This window comes from Podarcis pityusensis (assembly GCF_964106645.2).
Source record: "Podarcis pityusensis genome assembly, chromosome: 5".
NCBI lineage: Eukaryota > Metazoa > Chordata > Lepidosauria > Squamata > Lacertidae > Podarcis > Podarcis pityusensis.
This window is the reverse complement of record NC_138032.1, coordinates 65,705,515-65,723,487: the sequence shown is the minus strand read 5'-3', so window position 1 is coordinate 65,723,487 and position 17,973 is coordinate 65,705,515. Positions and strand designations below refer to the sequence as shown.

At 40.2% G+C, this 17,973-nt stretch overlaps 2 protein-coding genes across 2 annotated transcripts in view; both read left to right on the top strand.

The window, feature by feature from the left end:
- Positions 1-225: 225 nt before the first annotated feature.
- LOC308476758 (lipase member M-like) lies at positions 226-15,293 on the top strand (the record flags this gene model as incomplete). Its single annotated transcript, XM_081004615.1, has 9 exons — positions 226-327; positions 651-768; positions 2,238-2,436; positions 7,607-7,716; positions 7,911-8,047; positions 9,841-9,987; positions 10,856-10,927; positions 13,044-13,109; positions 15,060-15,293. The coding sequence occupies 9 exons, from the start codon at positions 226-228 to the stop codon at positions 15,291-15,293; spliced, it is 1,185 nt and encodes a 394-aa protein (XP_080860741.1).
- A 2,454-nt stretch (positions 15,294-17,747) lies between these two features.
- LOC308476748 (lipase member M-like) overlaps positions 17,748-17,973 on the top strand; it is a 112,201-nt gene continuing 111,975 nt past the window's right edge. Inside the window, exon 1 of the mRNA XM_081004599.1 lies at positions 17,748-17,853. Within this exon, the coding sequence (XP_080860725.1) occupies positions 17,752-17,853 (102 nt within the window). The 5' untranslated portion in view covers positions 17,748-17,751. The remainder of the gene's footprint in view (positions 17,854-17,973) is intronic.

The following is a 17,973-nucleotide window of genomic DNA, read 5'->3' as shown; positions in this document are numbered from 1 at the left end:
ATTCCTCTTCCTCATGGGGCAGATCTGTTTTCATTTTTTCCTCACAAACCATCCATCTCAGTTATTCATACTTTTAGAAGACAGAAGCATCATTTCTTCCGTGCACAGCACCACCCAAACTAAAATTGCACTCCCTGCCCTCAACCTTTATAAAAAAACATTTTTAAAAAGACTTCCCATCTTTGCTAAGGAGTTTGAAACAAAATTGTTTTACACAGGTCAGCGATGTGGCTGTTTGTGGCAGTGGTGTGCTTAATGCAACAGACAACAGAGTCAGAAGAATTCCTCAGGAAACGGCACTTGAATCCTCAAGAATTCATGACCACTGTGAGTTGCTTGTTCAGATGCATTTGGAAACAACAGGCTATTGCTAGGACAAAATAATTTGTACATATTTCTTTTAACAGATATTCCAAAGCATTTGCTTTTCATAGAAGGATTTCCAGGCCTCCCTGAGTTACCCCAAAGAGGGCTAGATGGATTATAATGGATGAATTTGTTTTTGTTCATTACAGCCAGCAGGGGAGGAAGGCAGGATCCAGAACTTTTTTTCTCTTCTCCTCAGCACCATTGTTCCTAAAATTCCTTGCAGCACATCTAGACTTAGAAAAAAAGGTCTCGATTTGCTGAGGATTTCTTTGTTCTTGCAGAATGAAATAATCCAATATTGGGGATACCCCAGTGAAGAGTATGAAATCCTGACAGAGGATGGCTATTACTTACAAATAAACAGAATTCCTTATGGAATGCACAGTTCTGGGAAGACAGGTAATTTTGGAATATAACTGATGTTTTTATAGCATTTTTTTTTTGAAGGAAGAGAAGGGGCTTAGAACTTTTCATCCTCTGCTCCACAGTCCACACCACCAACGGGCAGGCACTCACATGCCAGGCAGGGGCAGGTTGCAGAGGGCACATGACAGGGATCTCTGTGTAGGGTGCCTGGTTTGCGTTACCTCAGGTTGTGTGCCAGGCAATGGCCCCCTGCCCCCCCGTGCTACACCACTGAGGAAGAGTATTGGCAGGATTCCACATAGCCCAGAGGAAACAAATGTGTGTGTATAAATGCTCAGAATGAGCTAATTCAGTTTAATGAAGTTCACTGAATTAGTTCAAAAATCTTTGAATTACACCTGACAATTGTTGCCAAAATTGCTGGGTGAGCTGAATGCAAATTAACTTCATAGGGGGTTCAAGTTCATTCTGTGTTTTTATACTTTAGACTCTTTAGGCTCTTAAGTTTAAAGTTCATAATGGTTGAAGAAAATAAGTCACACCCCACTGTGTGTGTTTTGATGTTTTCTTAGTCTTCTTTACCTATATGTTATATGTCAGCACAGCAGCTTATAACATTCTGAAAGCTGAGGAAAATTTCAAGGTAATGTGAATTGAACTCTGAACTGAATATGAACCAAACAAGTTCATTTTATAAGTGGACAAATGCGAATTGGAACTAGTTCCTTTCTGGTCATGTTCAACCTGAACTAGAATTAGTTTCTTTTCTAAAAAGACTTTCAAAGCTCTGGTATCTATTTCTCTATGTGATGTTGTGTAAGAATGAAGTGTTTGGATTAAGCTTTTGTGTGCAGAAGCAGTGAATTAATTGTAGAAACGGGGTACAATCTTCTGCCCAATTTTTCCTATCTGAGCAGATCTAATCACCTTTGTTTTTCACTACCTTGTCATGATGAGGTAGCATGGACTAAATGATTTATTTATGCCATTGAGCCAGGCCCTGCTCAAGACATTTTGCTGCTTGATGTGAAGGCCAATCCATTCCACGTAAAGAAGCCATCCAGACAAGTCCAGGGATAGCATTCTCCATTCATCTTAGGATAACAGGGTTGGGAGCAGCAGGGCAAGTCAGATGGCAATTATGCCACTCTGTCCTCACTCTGCCTATCAGTAGGGCCAGCCCTGTATGGAATCTTGCCATAGGAAAGCAGCTACTGATTTTCAGCAATGGAGCTGAAGAATTTGCTGCTTTCTCATCTGATCTTTACTGCCTTTGTATTGGCTATGATTTCGAAGAAGCATTTGTTCATATTTTTTAATAGTGCCTAAAGGTGAGGCGGCCATGGGTCATCACCTAATTACAAGTAATTATCTCTGTCCTATATATAATTGTGTTTTTCCTGGACTAGATGAAAGCATCACAAAGATCAATGTTGGTGAAGTGAACACAAATAAACTATAAGGTAGATTGCCCATTTTGTTTCTGTTTCCCCCCCCCCCAGGTCCTAGGCCAGTTGTTTTACTGGTACATGGTATTTTGCTTGAAAGTAGGTGCTGGATTGCAAATCTTCCCAACAATAGCCTGGGATTCTTCCTAGCAGATGCTGGTTATGATGTTTGGATGATAAATGCTAGAGGGACCAGCTGGTCTAGAAGACACAAGACTCTGTCAATTGACCAAGAAGAATTTTGGGATTTCAGGTATAAAGAGACAACTTGTAACTTGGATAATTGAGACAATGGTAGTAACTGCTGTCTCTGAAGTACAACTGCTAACAACATATCTTTTTTCCTTCTGTTGTGTCAGAAGTGCTTCAATCCTGGAAAGAGTTCCCAAAGATGGGACATGGTGGATTGCAGTTCCTTTTTTTATTATTTTTAGAGCCAACATCAACATGACAAAATGCATGACTTTCTCTATATTCATGCAGACTGAATTTGTGGGGCTCTGAGATCATAATTAGGACTGTGCATTTGCTCTGGACAAATCTTAGGACCTGAACTGAATCAAGCCAATCTGGAATTGTGGATTGTGGAAATGGTGGATTGTGCAAGAAGAGGGTGGGTGAAGAAGGAGATGCAGGTGAAGGTTCTCACCTGTCATACTTCTCCCTGCCTCTGCTGATGTCATAGGAGCATGTTTGTCAGTTCACAGTTCAAATAACTCATCTCTGCCTCTTGGCCTTCCTCATCACACCCTGCTGCTTCAGCTTTTGCATCTGATGCTGGACGACTTTCTGCCACAGACTCTCATAGCTCACTAAGCCTTCTTACTGCTTCAGAGTCTGACACCTCCTCTTTCCTGTTGTCTCCATCTTCTCCTTCTGACCTCTTGTTGTCATTCCACCACCACTCCCCAGGCTCTGAGCCTTCTTCCCTGGTGACCCCCCAGCTGGTTCCTCGCACCATTCCTCTGCATCAAACAAGTCCATGGAAGCTGACTACATGCTTATTTAGGGTTTAAAACCTGACTGAACATGAGGTTGGGGAGGGGGAGAGAAAGAAATGGTGAACTCCCCATTGACCCCTGAAGACTGTACTATTCTTTTGGCGTGGGTGGGAGTGAGGAAACAGAGCTAGTTGGAATTTCTTACATTTCCCCCTTACAATTTATATATCACTTGATTACAGTTCTCACGAAGTGGTGGCATTCTAAGTAGTTAACATGCATTTTTAATGGCACAATCCTGTATAGCAATGGGGAATCACAGCCCAAATTACCTCATTATTTGAGGCAGAGTCCATGCGTACTTTTAATAGTGTGCTTTAGTAATGAAACAGAAGGATAAGTGGAGAAAACTTCACCTGCATTTTGTATGTATGACTACAAAGCGGGTGGCGCTGTGGTCTAAACCACTGAGCCTCTTGGGCCTGCTGATCAGAAGGTCAGTGGTTCGAAGTCCCACAACGGAGTGAGCTCCCGTTGCTCTGTCCCAGCTCCTGCCAACCTAGCTGTTCAAAAGCACACCAGTGCAAGGAGATAAATAGGTACCACTGCGGTGGGAAGGGAAACGGCGTTTCCATGTACTCTGGTTTTCGTCACGGTGTTCTGTTGCGCCAGAAGCGGTTTAGTCATGCTGGGCACATGACCCGGAAAGCTGTCTGGGGACAAATGCCAGCTCCCTTGGTCTGAAAGCGAGATGAATGCTGCAATCCCATAGTCACCATTGACTGGACATAATAATAATAATAATAATAATAATAATAATAATAATAATACCTTTTATTTCTACCCCACCCTTCCCTGTTCAGAAAACCAGGCTCAGACAAATTTAACAACAAATTTTAAACACTTATGGTAATTGATGCAACAAAAAACAGCATAAAATACAGTAACTTTTTTTTTTTTTATAATATTTATTAAAGTTTTCAAAAAAAAATAAAAAATACAAAATACAAGAAAAGAGAAAAACAAAAAACAAAAAAAATAAATAAAAAACAAAAAAAAACACAACCATTATGCAACAAATCATATCCATTTTTGACTTCCTTCAACGTCACTGACAATCGTTCGTAGTTATCCTTTTGGTACACATTTCTTCTTTTTTTCCATATTGCCCATTGTTCTTCCCTTCCTCATAATCTCTACTATACAATATTTATTATTCCTTTACAAAGCCTCTTTAAATCCCACTAGCGTTATTTTTACACCATAGTTACTTTCCAGATAACACACAAATTTCTCCCAGTCCTTTACAAATTTTTGATCTTTGGTATATCTAATTTTCCCTGTTAATCTATCCAATTCAGCATATTCTATCAATTTTGCTCGCCACTCTTCTACCGTTGGAACTTCCTCCTGCTTCCATTTCTGAGCTAACACAATCCTGGCAGCTGTCACCGCATACTGGAAAAGTTTATAGTCCTTTCTTCTGACATCCTTCCCAACTATACCTAATAAAAATGCTTCTGGTTTTTTCACGAAAGTGTACTTCAACATCTTTTTCAACTCGTTATAAATCTCTTCCCAAAAGCTTTTAACTTTCTTACACTCCCACCACTGATGGAAGAATGTCCCTTCTTTATATTTACACTTCCAGCATTTATTATCCACCTTGTACATCTTTGCCAGTTTAGTGGGTGACAGGTACCATCTGTAGAGCATTTTCATCATGTTTTCCCTCAATAACGTGCAAGCCGTGAATTTTATATTCTCTTTCCACAACCTTTCCCAATCCTCTAATTGAACATTGTATCCAAAGTCCCTTGCCCATTGTACCATCACCGATTTCACCTCTTCATCCTTCGTGTACCACTCTAACAATAGTTTATACATTTTTGACAAATTTTTATATTCGTTATTTATTATCTCTTTTTGGAAGGTTGATTCTTTTTCTACATAATTCCTTTCCTTCAACTCTTTTTTAAACATTTCATTTATCTGAAAGTAGCTTAGCCAATCGTATGTTAATACCTTAACTTGATCATAAGGTTTTATTTTCCACTTCCCTCCTTCATTGATAACCATTTCTCCGTAGTTTCCCCACTTTCCTCTCATGTTGATTGTTTTAACACACATCATTTCTAACGGGGATAACCAATGCGGAATTTTTGGTTCTAATATATTTTTATATCTATCCCAAACCTCTATTAGTGCACCTCTAATGATATGGTTTGCAAATCCCTTATGTACTCTCTTTTTGTCGCTCCATAGGTACGCATGCCACCCGAATCTATTATTAAACCCTTCAAGATCTAATAATTCCTTATTTTCCAACTTTACCCATTCTTTTAACCAGCACAAACATGCTGCCTCATAGTAAAGTCTCATGTCTGGTAGGGAGAAGCCACCTCTTTCTTTTGTATCTGTTAGTAACTTAAATTTAATTCTAGGCTTCTTCCCTTCCCAGACATATCTTGAGATCACCTTTTGCCACTCTTTAAAAACTTTTGTGCCTCTAATTATGGGTATCGTTTGGAATAAAAATAACAGCTTAGGAAGCACCATCATTTTTATCATCGATATTCTTCCCCAGAATGATAATTTCATTCTGGCCCAAATCTCCAAATCTCTTTTCACACCTTTCCATACAGGGATATAGTTGTATTGATATAAATCTATGTTCTTGTCAGAAAGCCAGATTCCTAAATATTTAATCTTCTTTACTACCTCAATCTCCGTTCTTTGTTGTAATAATTCAATCTTATCTCGATCCATATTTTTAACTATCATTTTGGTCTTTTTCTTATTCAATCTGAATCCTGCTATTTTCCCAAATTGTTCCATTTCGTTTAAAATCTCCTTTATACTTTCTGTAGGTTCTTCCACAGTCAGAACCACGTCGTCTGCAAAGGCCTTAATTTTATATTCGTTTACCCCTAATGTCACCCCTTTAATTTGCTTATTTTGTCTAATTGCATTTAATAGAACTTCCAAGACCACTATAAATAGTAATGGCGAGAGTGGACATCCCTGCCTTGTACCTTTGCATATTTTTATTTCTTCCGTAATGATGTTATTTACTATCAATCTTGCTTTCTGATCTGTATAAATTGCTTCAATGCCATTAAAGAATTCTTGACCCACCTCCATGACCTCCAAATTTTTCAACATAAATTCCCAGATTACATTATCGAAAGCTTTCTCCGCGTCCACAAATATTAGACTTGCTGGTTTATCACATCTATCGGACAGATATTCAATGACATTAACTATATTTCTTATATTATTCCTTATTTGTCTGCCCGGTAGGAAACCCTCTTGGTCTTTATGTATAATCTTTACCAGTATCTTTTTTAATCTCTTAGCTAAGATTCCCGCGAAGATCTTATAATCTATGTTTAATAACGAGATAGGTCTATAGTTCTTAACTTGTGTGGGGTCCGAATCTTGTTTTAGTATTATTGTAATAAATGCCTCTTTCCATGTTCCTGGAATGTCTTTTTCTTTTAAGATGTTATTCATTACTTTGATCAACGGGGTCATCAGTGTATCTCTCATTTCTTTATAATAACTAGAAGTGAACCCGTCCGGCCCCGGTGCTTTCCCCCTTTTTAACTCTTTTATAACTTCTTCTACCTCTTCTTTGTATATTGGAGCATTCAGCTGTTCTTTTTGGTCTATCGGAATCTTTCTCACCATCTTTTCTTTCAAATATCTTTCTATTTTCTTCTTATTATTCCTTTCTTTATTCCTATACAATTGCTTGTAAAAATCTACAAATGCTCTCCTAATTTCCTTCGGTTCTGTTATTTCTTCTCCATTTACCTCAATTTTGCTAATTGTATTTTGTTCTTTTCTTTTTTTAACCTGCCAAGCAAGCCATTTCCCTGATTTATTAGCAAATTCAAAAATTTTTTGTCTCAGTCTTTTAACGTTCCATTCAACCTCTTTATTTATTAACATCGCAAATTGAGTTTGGAGAATCTTTATTTCCTGCCTTATCTTCTCATTATTAGGTTTTTTAATCAATTTTTGTTCATAGTCCATAATCTGTCTAAGGATCTCTTTTATCCATTTCTCTTTGTTATTTCTTTTCCGTACGTTCTGTTGAATAAAGAGGCCCCTCATCACTGCCTTACTTGCATCCCACACCACACTCATTTTTGTCCCTTTGTCCATATTATTTATGAAAAATTCAGTTAGGTTTTTTTGTGCTTTTTCCACGAACTTTTGGTCATCCCATAAATTATCATTCAATCTCCACCTAAAAGTTCTCTCTTCAAAACCTTTTAACTCCATTTCTATTGGGTTATGATCTGAAATCACCTTCGCCTGTATTTCAATTTTTTGAATTCTTGGGGTTAACTCGTTCGACACCCAAATTTGATCTATTCTTGAAAACGATTGGTTCGGTTCTGAATGATAAGTAATAAAATACAGTAACTTAACCCTCCACGGGTCCTTTACCTTTACCTTAATGTCTTACAGCATCCATGAAATTGCGATATATGATATTCCAGCAACAATAAATTTTATCCTGCAGAAAACTAAGCAAGAAGGATTGTATGTTATCAGTCAGTCTCAGGGTGGGACACTTGGTAAGTAATAAGAAATGAATGGAATGTGTTTACTGCCTGAGCCCTTTTTTAAAAGGCCTTCTTACAATCAAAAATTCCCATCACTGGTATAGTTGAAACCTAAAAATTTTGATTGAAGGAACAATAAGCAAGGACTTTTGGCTCCCATATGTTTGGCACAGCTGCTGAATTCTGGAATTCTTTCTCTTTGGCAGGTTTAATTGCCTTTTCACTCTTGCCACAGCTCGCTCAGAAAGTCAAGCTCTTTATAACTTTTGGTCCTACCTACACACTTGTTGGCACCAGTGGACCTTCTACGCTATTTCTCAGTCTTCCAGATGCATTAATAAGCGTAGGTATTTCTCATAGGTTTTTATAGTGTGTTAATGTGGCCTTCTAACATAATCAGTTTAGTGATATGGACAGTTCAACCTTTAAGTTTATCCATTTGTCATTATTTTGGGGGAGGTCATGTAATATCTGGTTTAATTAATCTTCACATATTAATCCTAAAGAGAATAATAATAATAATAATAATAATAATAATAATTTTTATTTATACCCTGCCCTCCCCAGTCAAGACTGGGCTCAGGGTGGCTAACACCAAATATAAAAACAATTGATTGAAATACAGCTTTAAAAACAAGATTAAAATACAACATTAAAACATTAAAATGCAGCCTGATTTCAGTGGAAACTCAAAAACTTTTTGGGGGATGAATACATCAAGTCTTCACCAAGGCTAACTATCCAGACTGGTCCTACATGGGCAAGAAAAAAGCCAGGGAAGTCCCCAAATAGGTGTTCCAACACAGAAGGAGAAAGGAAAAAAGAAAGAGGGGGAGCAGTCAAATTAATTCCAAGCCAAAGGCCAGGCAGAACAACTCTGTCTTACAGGCCCTGCTGAAAGAAATCAGATCCTGCAGGGCCCTGAGACAGAGCGTTCCACCAGGCTGGAGCCAGTGTTGAAAAGGCCCTGTCTCTGGTTGAAGCTAATCTGACTTCCTTAGGGCCCGGGACCTCTAGGGTGTTGCTATTTATGGACCTTAAGGTCCTCTGTGGGGTATATTGGGAGAGGCGGTCCCGTAGGTATGAGGGTCCTAGGCCGTGAAGGGCTTTAAAGGTCAAAACCAGCACCTTAAATCTGGCCCTGTACTCCACCGGGAGCCAGTGCAGCTGGAAAAGCACTGGGTGAATATGCTCCCATGACAGAGACCCCGTGAGAAGCCTCACTGCAGCATTCTGCACCTGCTGGAGTTTCTGGGACAGCTTCAAGGACAGCCCCACATAGAGCGAATTACAGTAGTAAAGCCTGGAGGTGACCGTTGCATGGATCACTGTGGCCAGGTTGGGGCGGGAAAGGTAAAGGACCAACTCCTTGATGCAGCAAAGGTGAAAAAAGGTCACCTTGGCTATTGCTGTAACCTGCGCCTCCATGGAAATGGAGGCGTCAAGGATTATACCCAAACTCTTAACAGAAGGCAATGGCACTAATTGGGCCCTTGCAAGAGAAGGGAGTTGGTCCCTCATCCCCATGCCATCCCGACCCAGCCAGAGGACCTCTGTCTTTGAAGGATTTAGTTTCAATTGGCTCCCATGAAACCATCCAGCCACAGCTTTCAAGCATCTGGTCAGTGTGTCCAGGGCCGAGTCGGTGTGGCCATCCATCAGCAGATAGAGCTGAGTGTCATCAGCATATTGGTGACAACCCAGCCCAAAGCTCCAGACAATCTGGGCAAGGGGTTCATAAAGATGTTAAAAAGCATTGGGGAGAGGATTGCGTGCTGCAGCACTCCACACACCAAGGAGTGGCATGACGACATCTCCCTCCCTAGCGCCACCCTCTGTCCCCAACCAGAAATAAAGGAGCACAGCCATTTTCAGGCTATGCCCTGTATCCTCACGTCGGCGAGGTGGTGGTTCAAAGATCATGATTGACCATGTCAAAGGCTTCTGACAAATCTAAGAGTATCAGCAGTACCGACCCGCCTCAATCCAGTTGTCTACGGAGATCATCTGTTAGGGCGACCAGAGCCATCTCGGTCCCGAAACCAGGACGGAACCTGGACTGAAATGGATCTAAAGCCGATGTTCCCTCCAGAAACCTACCAAAGAATCACAAAGATCTCTGTGTTTATTTTACAGCTCATATGGGGAAAGAAAGAATTTGTCCTTTTCAGTAACAAACTGAAAAGACTGAATGCCAAGCTGTGTAGTTATCCATTGATAGACAGTTTTTGCCTCCAACTTATTTTCCTTTCTGTTGGATGCAATCAAAATAACTTAAATGTGGTAAGTTGACTCTTTATTTTTCTACATATATTGACAAAAAACAGTACTCCATTTTTTCTCTCCAGCCAGCAATATATTTTGCAGAAAACCGAATTCATTTTAATAGATAAATTATAAATTAGTGATGGAATCCAAAGCATGTGTATTCAGAAATTAATATGATGGAGTCCAATGGTACATGCTCCAAGATATGCATGTATGGGATTGTAGCCCTAAAGGTACAATTGACTAACCAAGTCTGTAAATGTTGCAGCTAGAATTGAGAATAATCTTTGTGGAAGAGACCCTGGTACATTACAGAAAGAATAAGCTGTATGGTTTTTGTTGTAACTTTCATTGACAAAGTTGATAACAGATGAAAAATATTTTAAAATATTTATAACATTTTTTTTAAATTCCAAGAAATTCACAAGATGGCTTTCAAGCAAACAATAGAAAATATATATGCACTATTAAAATAGTATAAAAATAAAAAAGCAAATCAGCACAAAGCTCCCAACCTCTGCTGCCACATCTTTCCTGAGCTGTATGCATTCCTATATAATTTGCCTTTCCCTTTCATCAAGGTTTATATATATTGTATTGCCCTCGGCTGGATCTAGACACACCAAAGAAGGGTTTCAGTTAAACACCTTGTAAACTTTGTATGAGAAATCGGGTTGGCAAAAACGGGACTCCACAGCACCATCTGGTGTCACAGTCTTATAATGCATATAAAACACATATAAAGCACTTTTTCTTTCCCAATGTAGTTGAGTCCCAAATGCTTGTGACTTTTTGCTAGTGTAATTCATCCCTTCCCCCCACTCACTGAATATTCAGAGACGATTCTAAAAAAATGTTTCCATGCCTATTATTTCTCCCCTAGAGTCGAGTAGACGTGATTGTTGGAATTTTCCCTGATTTTGGTTCTGTAAAAAACTTGATCCACTTGGCCCAGGTAGGGTTTATTGCCTGCTTTTCCTTTTCTTTTCAAAATTCAGAGGTCATTTGATATCCAAATGCATGTTTAATGTGTGTGAATAAGGGTTTTCTTTTTTAATTTTCAGAAGGTGACAGGAAAGTTACAGTAAATGAAAAACAATATAGCAATAAATGGTACATGCTATATATGATATATATGCATCTACAGGGGTCAAAACTGGCAATAATAACATGCAAATGAAAGCAAATATAAATATCCTTAAATAGGTTGTGTAGTGGTTGGGGAGTTACTCGTGCGTAATTCTGTCCCGTTTGGACATTAGATTGCCTGGTTAAACCCTTCTGACTGCACAGCCCATTTCAGCGTGGCTGCCCTTAGTCACTCGTAGAATCTGTCTGTGGGCGTTTCTTAAAGCGCTGCCAACATAAGAGCTGTTTGACACCCAAGCGTCTCCGCCTTTCACTGCGCGGGAGTCTCCTGCGCAGGGTGGGCGTGGGTAGCGGGGTGCCTGGGCTCTCCTCACTAACTTCCAGCGAAGAGTCCTGGAGCCCCTGCACCTCCGCGTCCCGTTGCTCTCCTGGATCCCTGGTGTTACACTTATTCCCTTCCCCTTCTTCCCAGCTGAGTCTCCCCCTAGCGCTGGGACCTTCTCCTGCAGAATCAGAGACCCTCTCCTTCTCCCGTGCCTCTGATGGCAGTTCCCTGACAGGTTGCATGAAAGAAGAATGAAAGAGCAAGTTTTCTATTCCATTGTCTAAAGAGTAATTCTTAAATTCAAACATCAAGCAATTTTTTATTCATTCTGTTTGAGGTGAGAGTTAAGTTTGAATTTTCACACTGCAGTTTCTCATTACCAGGGTTTTTTCCAGCCAGAACTCACTGGAACTGAGTTCCGGCACCCCTTTGTTGCGTTCCTCGACCTCATTGGTGGGTTCTGGCTGATCTGTAATTTTCTGGTACCGTCCCGTTGCAGAGGGCTGCGCAACAGCAGTGTTGGGCGGCACTTTGGGCTGCTTGGCAGAGGCGGTGTTTGGCAGGATGATTTGGGCGGTGTGGTGGAGGTCGGCGGCGAAAGTTTTTATTTTTTCCCTGCAGGGGTGCTCTGCCTAAAAATAGGAGAGCTGCGGCACCTCTTTTTCTAGAAAATAGCCCTGCTCATTACCTTTTACAATTTGGCAAGAACTGGCATTGTGAATATTGCAAATTATTCTTCCCTGTGGAATGCCCTCCCTTCAGATATCAAGGAGAAAAAGAACTACACAACTTTTAGAAGATATCTGAAGGCAGCCATGTATTGGGAAGTTTTTAATGTTTCATGTTTTATTATGTTTTTATATATGCTGTAAGCTGCCCAGAGTGGCTGGGGAAACCCAGCCAGATGGGTGGGTTATAAATAATAAAATTATTTATTATTATTATTATGATTAAACCAATTCTATGACTAGAAACAGAAAAATATGTAATGGACTCAAATATTTAGGGTGGATCTATATTCATAGTTTTTAATGTTAAGGAAGGGTTAAGGAATTGGTTTTGATAATACATCCTACTTTTTACATTCATAATGCATTATTGCCTTGTCTTTTTTATTGCGTAATTTGTAACTGTTTTATGCTGTTTTATTGGTGAAAAACTGCTCATATGTCTCTATATAATGTTTTACCTTTTAAAAAAACGCATTCATACTCTGCTCCCCTCCAATGGAATTTGAGAGGTGGTGTTCAGTTTCATTTAAATTTGAAAGGCTTACATGCACAAATAACAAAGGACTCAGAGGGACGTAGGGAGGGAGGATTAAACTGTGACACCAGAGGGTGGATCCGAGCAACCAGCAACCAGCAGCAGGGAAAGAAAAAGCATTTTGGAAAATGGTGTAGCCAGGTATTACTTACATTTGGGGGAGGGGGAAAAACACACACCATCCCAGGGTAAAAAAAAGTTTTAATTCACAAGTATGCCCTGTGTTGTTTTACAACGACATCTCTAATATTATTCTGGAAATAATGTTAAACAGGTCAGTGTAGATCCAACCTAAGAAATCTTCAAGCAATTTTTTATTCATTATGTGCAAGTTATAAATATGTCACAATTAAAAATTCAAATATTCATTCCTTTTCCTCAACTTTTTTAGATTTTTAAATCAAAAGAACTGAAACGTTTTGACTATGGCAGTAAGAACAAGGCTATATACAACACGGTAATTACAAGGGTTGTGGTGATGGGGATTTGTCATAGATTTCAATATGTTAAAGCTGCATATTTATTTGGGACTAACTCTCATTGAACTTAGTGGGTCACCCCAAAAAGAAAAGGAAAGGTTAAGGAGTAAACCCTGCACAAATGTGGAATCCCTGAGATGGTTGGATGGCACCTTGTATGTCTCCTTCTAAGAACCTCTGCAGCCAAGCTGGTGCCAAATGTATTGTTCATATTTCCTTTGGAGAACACCCATGAACCGAGAGTGGGGTCTTGTTGTCCGGACACCCCAGGGATGCCATGCACACTGCCCAGGCTTGCGTCACTGGCAAGGTCACCTGGGCACTGCTAATGCAGCGGTTTGACTTCATCGCTGGAATCACACTCCATTGTCTCCGAAGACAGCTGGATGCCAGCATTGTAAACCTAGATCCCATCTCTCTCCTGGTAAACCCTTAATGCTTCCTTGTACAGCCATGCCTGGGCCTCATGGCTGAGGTCCTGGATTCCACAGCCCAAAAGAGCACCAGATAAAACAGGCAAAGGCAAAGAAGTACGGTGACAGTACCTCGGCCAACATCGACATGCCGCGCTCCAACAAAGCTGATGCTGGTCGCCACAGCATCTTTCCTTCCTCATTCTTTTGTAAAGGTTTTTATAGTCAGGGGTGACCACCCTGGCCTCTATGTGGTTACAGATGCTTATTTTATTTTATTTTATTTTATTTCATTTATCATATTATCCTTTTCTTACATTGGGATGCTGCTTATTCCCACGGAGATGTGTTTAGCCTCAGAAAAGCAGAAACAAACTCAATTTTATTCCTGTGGTCTTGATGGTACTATGTTTTAAGTGCTTTTTAAAATATAAAGCTGCACATGTTCAGCATGTGTGTTTGTGGATGTGGATAGGTAGATAGATGGAGATAGATAGATGATAGATGATAGATGATAGATGATAGATGATAGATGATAGAAGATAGATAGATAGATAGATAGATAGATAGACGATGGTTTCAAAACTGTTATTTTGTTTGCAGAAGCAGGAATGTAGAAGCAGTTGTGAAGCAATGAAATGGTAGTGGGAAAGAAATATCTTGCATAGTGTAATGGGTATGAGTTACTCGTGCGTAAACTGCTGCCTCTCTAGGCTTAATTGCCTTGGTTAAACCGTTCTGACTGCACAGCCCATCTCCGTGTGGCTGTCTCAGTTGCTGGCAGAATCTGTCTGTGGGCGTTTCTTAAACCTTTTCCAGCATAGAAGCTGTCTGACTCCCAGTCGCCTCCTCCTCTCACTGCGCGGGAGTCTTCTGCGCAGGGAGGGTGTGGGTAGTGGAGGGCCTGTGCTCTCCTCACTGATCTCCAGAGAAGAATCCCGGAGCTCTTCCTCCACTTCCCCTATTTGCCCCCCTTTATCCCTGGTGTTGCGCTGATTTCTTTCCTCCTCTACCGAACTGCTTCTTCTCCTGGTGCTGGGTCCTTCGCCCGCAGAATCTGGGAGCCTCCCCTTTGCCTCTCGCTCTGATGTCAGTTCCCTGACACATAGCCTTCTAAAACTTTCTAAACCTCATGCCTGCAAGACGGTGAAGCCCGGATCCTAAAAGTACCAAGCTGAACCATGTGTCACTTTGTCAGACATACACATTACTCCTGACACAGATCCTTAGTGTCATCATACATCCCACAATGTTAGCATAACATAGTCATCCAATATCCTGGACACATATATCAAAAATGCACAGTAAATCATTAATACATCACAGATCCATTAAGATATTGGAGAAGAAAAGTTGAAACTAATGCTCAAGGTACCATTTTCCAGGACCATAGGTCACACATCCCAGAGTTTTGATAGTCCTGCATAGGAACAGTCAGAAGGCTAAGAAAACAGGTAAAAATCTATGATTGGTAGGTGAAACCCATTTTAATCACTCTAATCTTTTCATCCACAGACCACTCCTCCATTCTATCAAATTGAAGACATGGTTGTGCCAACTGCTGTGTGGTATGGTGGACATGATATTATAGCAAACATAAAGGACATTAAGCTGTTGCTTCCTCGGATCTCTAATTTAGTTTTCCATAAGTATGTTCCTGAATGGCAGCATTCAGATTCTTTATTTGGTCTTGATATTCCAAAGCAAGAATTCCCTGATGTATTGTATCTGATGCAGAAGTACAAATAAAATGTTATAAAAGTCATATATACTGCATATATTCCATGTCACTGTAGATGCTGCAGTGGGTCTCTGGAGAGTATGCTAGAGCGCCCTCCTTCCCCCAGGTCTCAGAGCAGAAAGCTAAACAGGCACAAAGGGATTTCCTTAGAAGCCACCGTAGGTGGCAGGAGGAGTCTGAGGACTACGAAGTAACAGCCAGGGAGAAGGCAGGAGCATCATTCTGAGCAACTTCGGTTCAAGTGTTGAGGTTTACATTCCATGTCTCCATGTGTGTTCATTGGTTGAAATAAAGCACTGAAAGAAGATCTCCGAGTCTCTGATTTCACTAGGTCGCTAGCCAGTGAGCTGTTGAAGGCAAGCTCCTGTCAGCCACTGGCCTAATCTAGCAGGCTTTTATTATGTTCTTTTTAAATACAGGAATCTCTGTCCCATTTAGAGGTAACACTAGGAGGCAGGATTTTGGCTATGTGCCCATGGTTCAATGGGGAATTGTGAGCATAAACAAGTACTGTGGGTTCTTTCCTCAAGACTGGAGTGGGTGCAGCTGACTCTTACATTTCTACCAAGGCTTTCAACATGACCACAGTCCATTTCAAACAGGGTTTTGGCCTGGTTTTGGTACAGAAACTGCTTTGGTTGCCCTGTATGATGACCTCTGTTGAGAGAGAGACAAGGGAAACATGTCCCTGTTAATTCTTCTCGACCTCTCAGCAGCTTTCGATCAACCATCAACCAACATCAACCACCAAACTAAGGGTGCATGGCACCCCTTTGCGGTGGTTCCAGTCCTACTTGGTTGTTCCCAGAGGGTGTTGCTTGGGGAATGCTTTGCAGCCCCATGGAACCTTCAATGTGGGGTTCTACAAGACTCAGTCCTATCCCCTACGTTGTTTAACAACTACATGAAACCGCTGGGTGGGGTTATCCGGAGGTTTGAAGTATGTTGTCAGCAGTATGCTGATGACACTCTGCTCTATTTCCCCTTTACATCTGCAGGTGAGGCAGTGGAAGTGCTGGACTAGTGTCTTGCCTCGGTAATGGACTGAATGAGAGCCAACAAACTGAAACTCAATCCAGATAAGACTGAGGCACTGTTAGTGGGTGTGAGAAGATGGGTGGGAGATTGTCTGCTCTTGATGGGGTTACACTTCCTTTGAAGGAGCAGGTTTGTAGCTTGGGGGTACTCCTAGATCCTTTGCTGTCACTCGAGGCTCAGGTACAACTTAAGTGGATACAAAATAATGATGACAACACACACAGGACAAAAAAAAATGTAGACATAAAATTTATATACCACTTAATATAAGCATAAATCTCCAGGTGAGTTATATTTTTTAAAATATGCAAGGAAGTATAATGTACATTTCAATGCTTTGAACTGATTTTATAATGAAATGATTTTAGAATGTTGTATCATTTTACTGTTGTTAGCCGCTCTGAGCCCAGCTTCGGCTGGGGAGGGCGGGATATAAATTTTTTAAAAAAAATTCTTCTTCTTCTTCTTCTTCTTCTTCTTCTTCTTCTTCTTCTTCTTCTTCTTCGTCGTACTGCCTTGCCTTGCCACAAGGCATATGATAGTATGTGATAATTCTTTTCTCATAACTGTTTTGCTTACTCAGCATCTGTTCCATAACTAACAATGTACCCAGAAAGACAGGTTTTGCATAATTATACAGTAGCTGATGAAAGTGATCTTATTCTCTTCAGTTTATTACAAACTAAGTCTTCTTCAGTGTGCATTAGAGATGTGGTTGCTATTGCTGAACAGGAACAGGTAAGCAAAAATCTTTTCTTCCCTGTATCTTTTTCATTTATTTTCTGGCAACATACCTTGGTCTTACATTTTAATAGCTTGCATTTAACAAAGTTAGACATTACTATCATAAAGTACAACCCAATCATCCAGTAGAAATTAAGGCTACTTGCACAAAGTCTGCTGGCACAGAACTGTGGGGGAATCACAAATTGCATAAATGTGTACAGAATTATTTATACCTTACTTTCTGAATTGCATTTGTAGTCTGCCCTTCCTCCATAAGGAAAATACAATATTTAAAAATGCTTAAAACATTAAAAAAAACAGTAAAAAACATCTAAAAAGCAAAAAACCCCAAAATATTTATTAAAGCAAATTTAAAAACAGGTATAACAAACACAAATGTCATATGTTTTGGAATACCGTACTTGCTTATTCTTTCCCACCAGTGTATGGTTTCATTGTGGGTTAGAATTGAGCCTGCTTAGCCTTATTTCCAAGACAGTCATGACTTTTCCTCATGGGACAGATATTTTTTCAGTATTTCCCCATAAACTATCCATCTCAGTGACTAATATTTTCAGAAGAGATACATTATTTCTTCCCTGCACAGCATCACCCGAACTAAAATTGTGCTCCCTGCCCAGGGCACTTCCCGTGTTTGCTAAGGCATTTGAAACAACAGATATTGTTTTACAGAGGTCAGCGATGTGGCTGTTTTGGGCAGTGGTCTTCGTATTCCAACAGACAACAGAGTCAGAAGAATTCCCAAGGAAACGGCACTTGAATCCCCAAGAATTTATGACTATTGTGAGTTGCTTGTTCGGATGCATTTGGAAACAACAGGCTATTGCTAGGACAAAATAATTTGTACAAATTTCTTTTAACAGATATTCCAAAGCATTTGCTTTTCACAGAAGGATTTCCAGG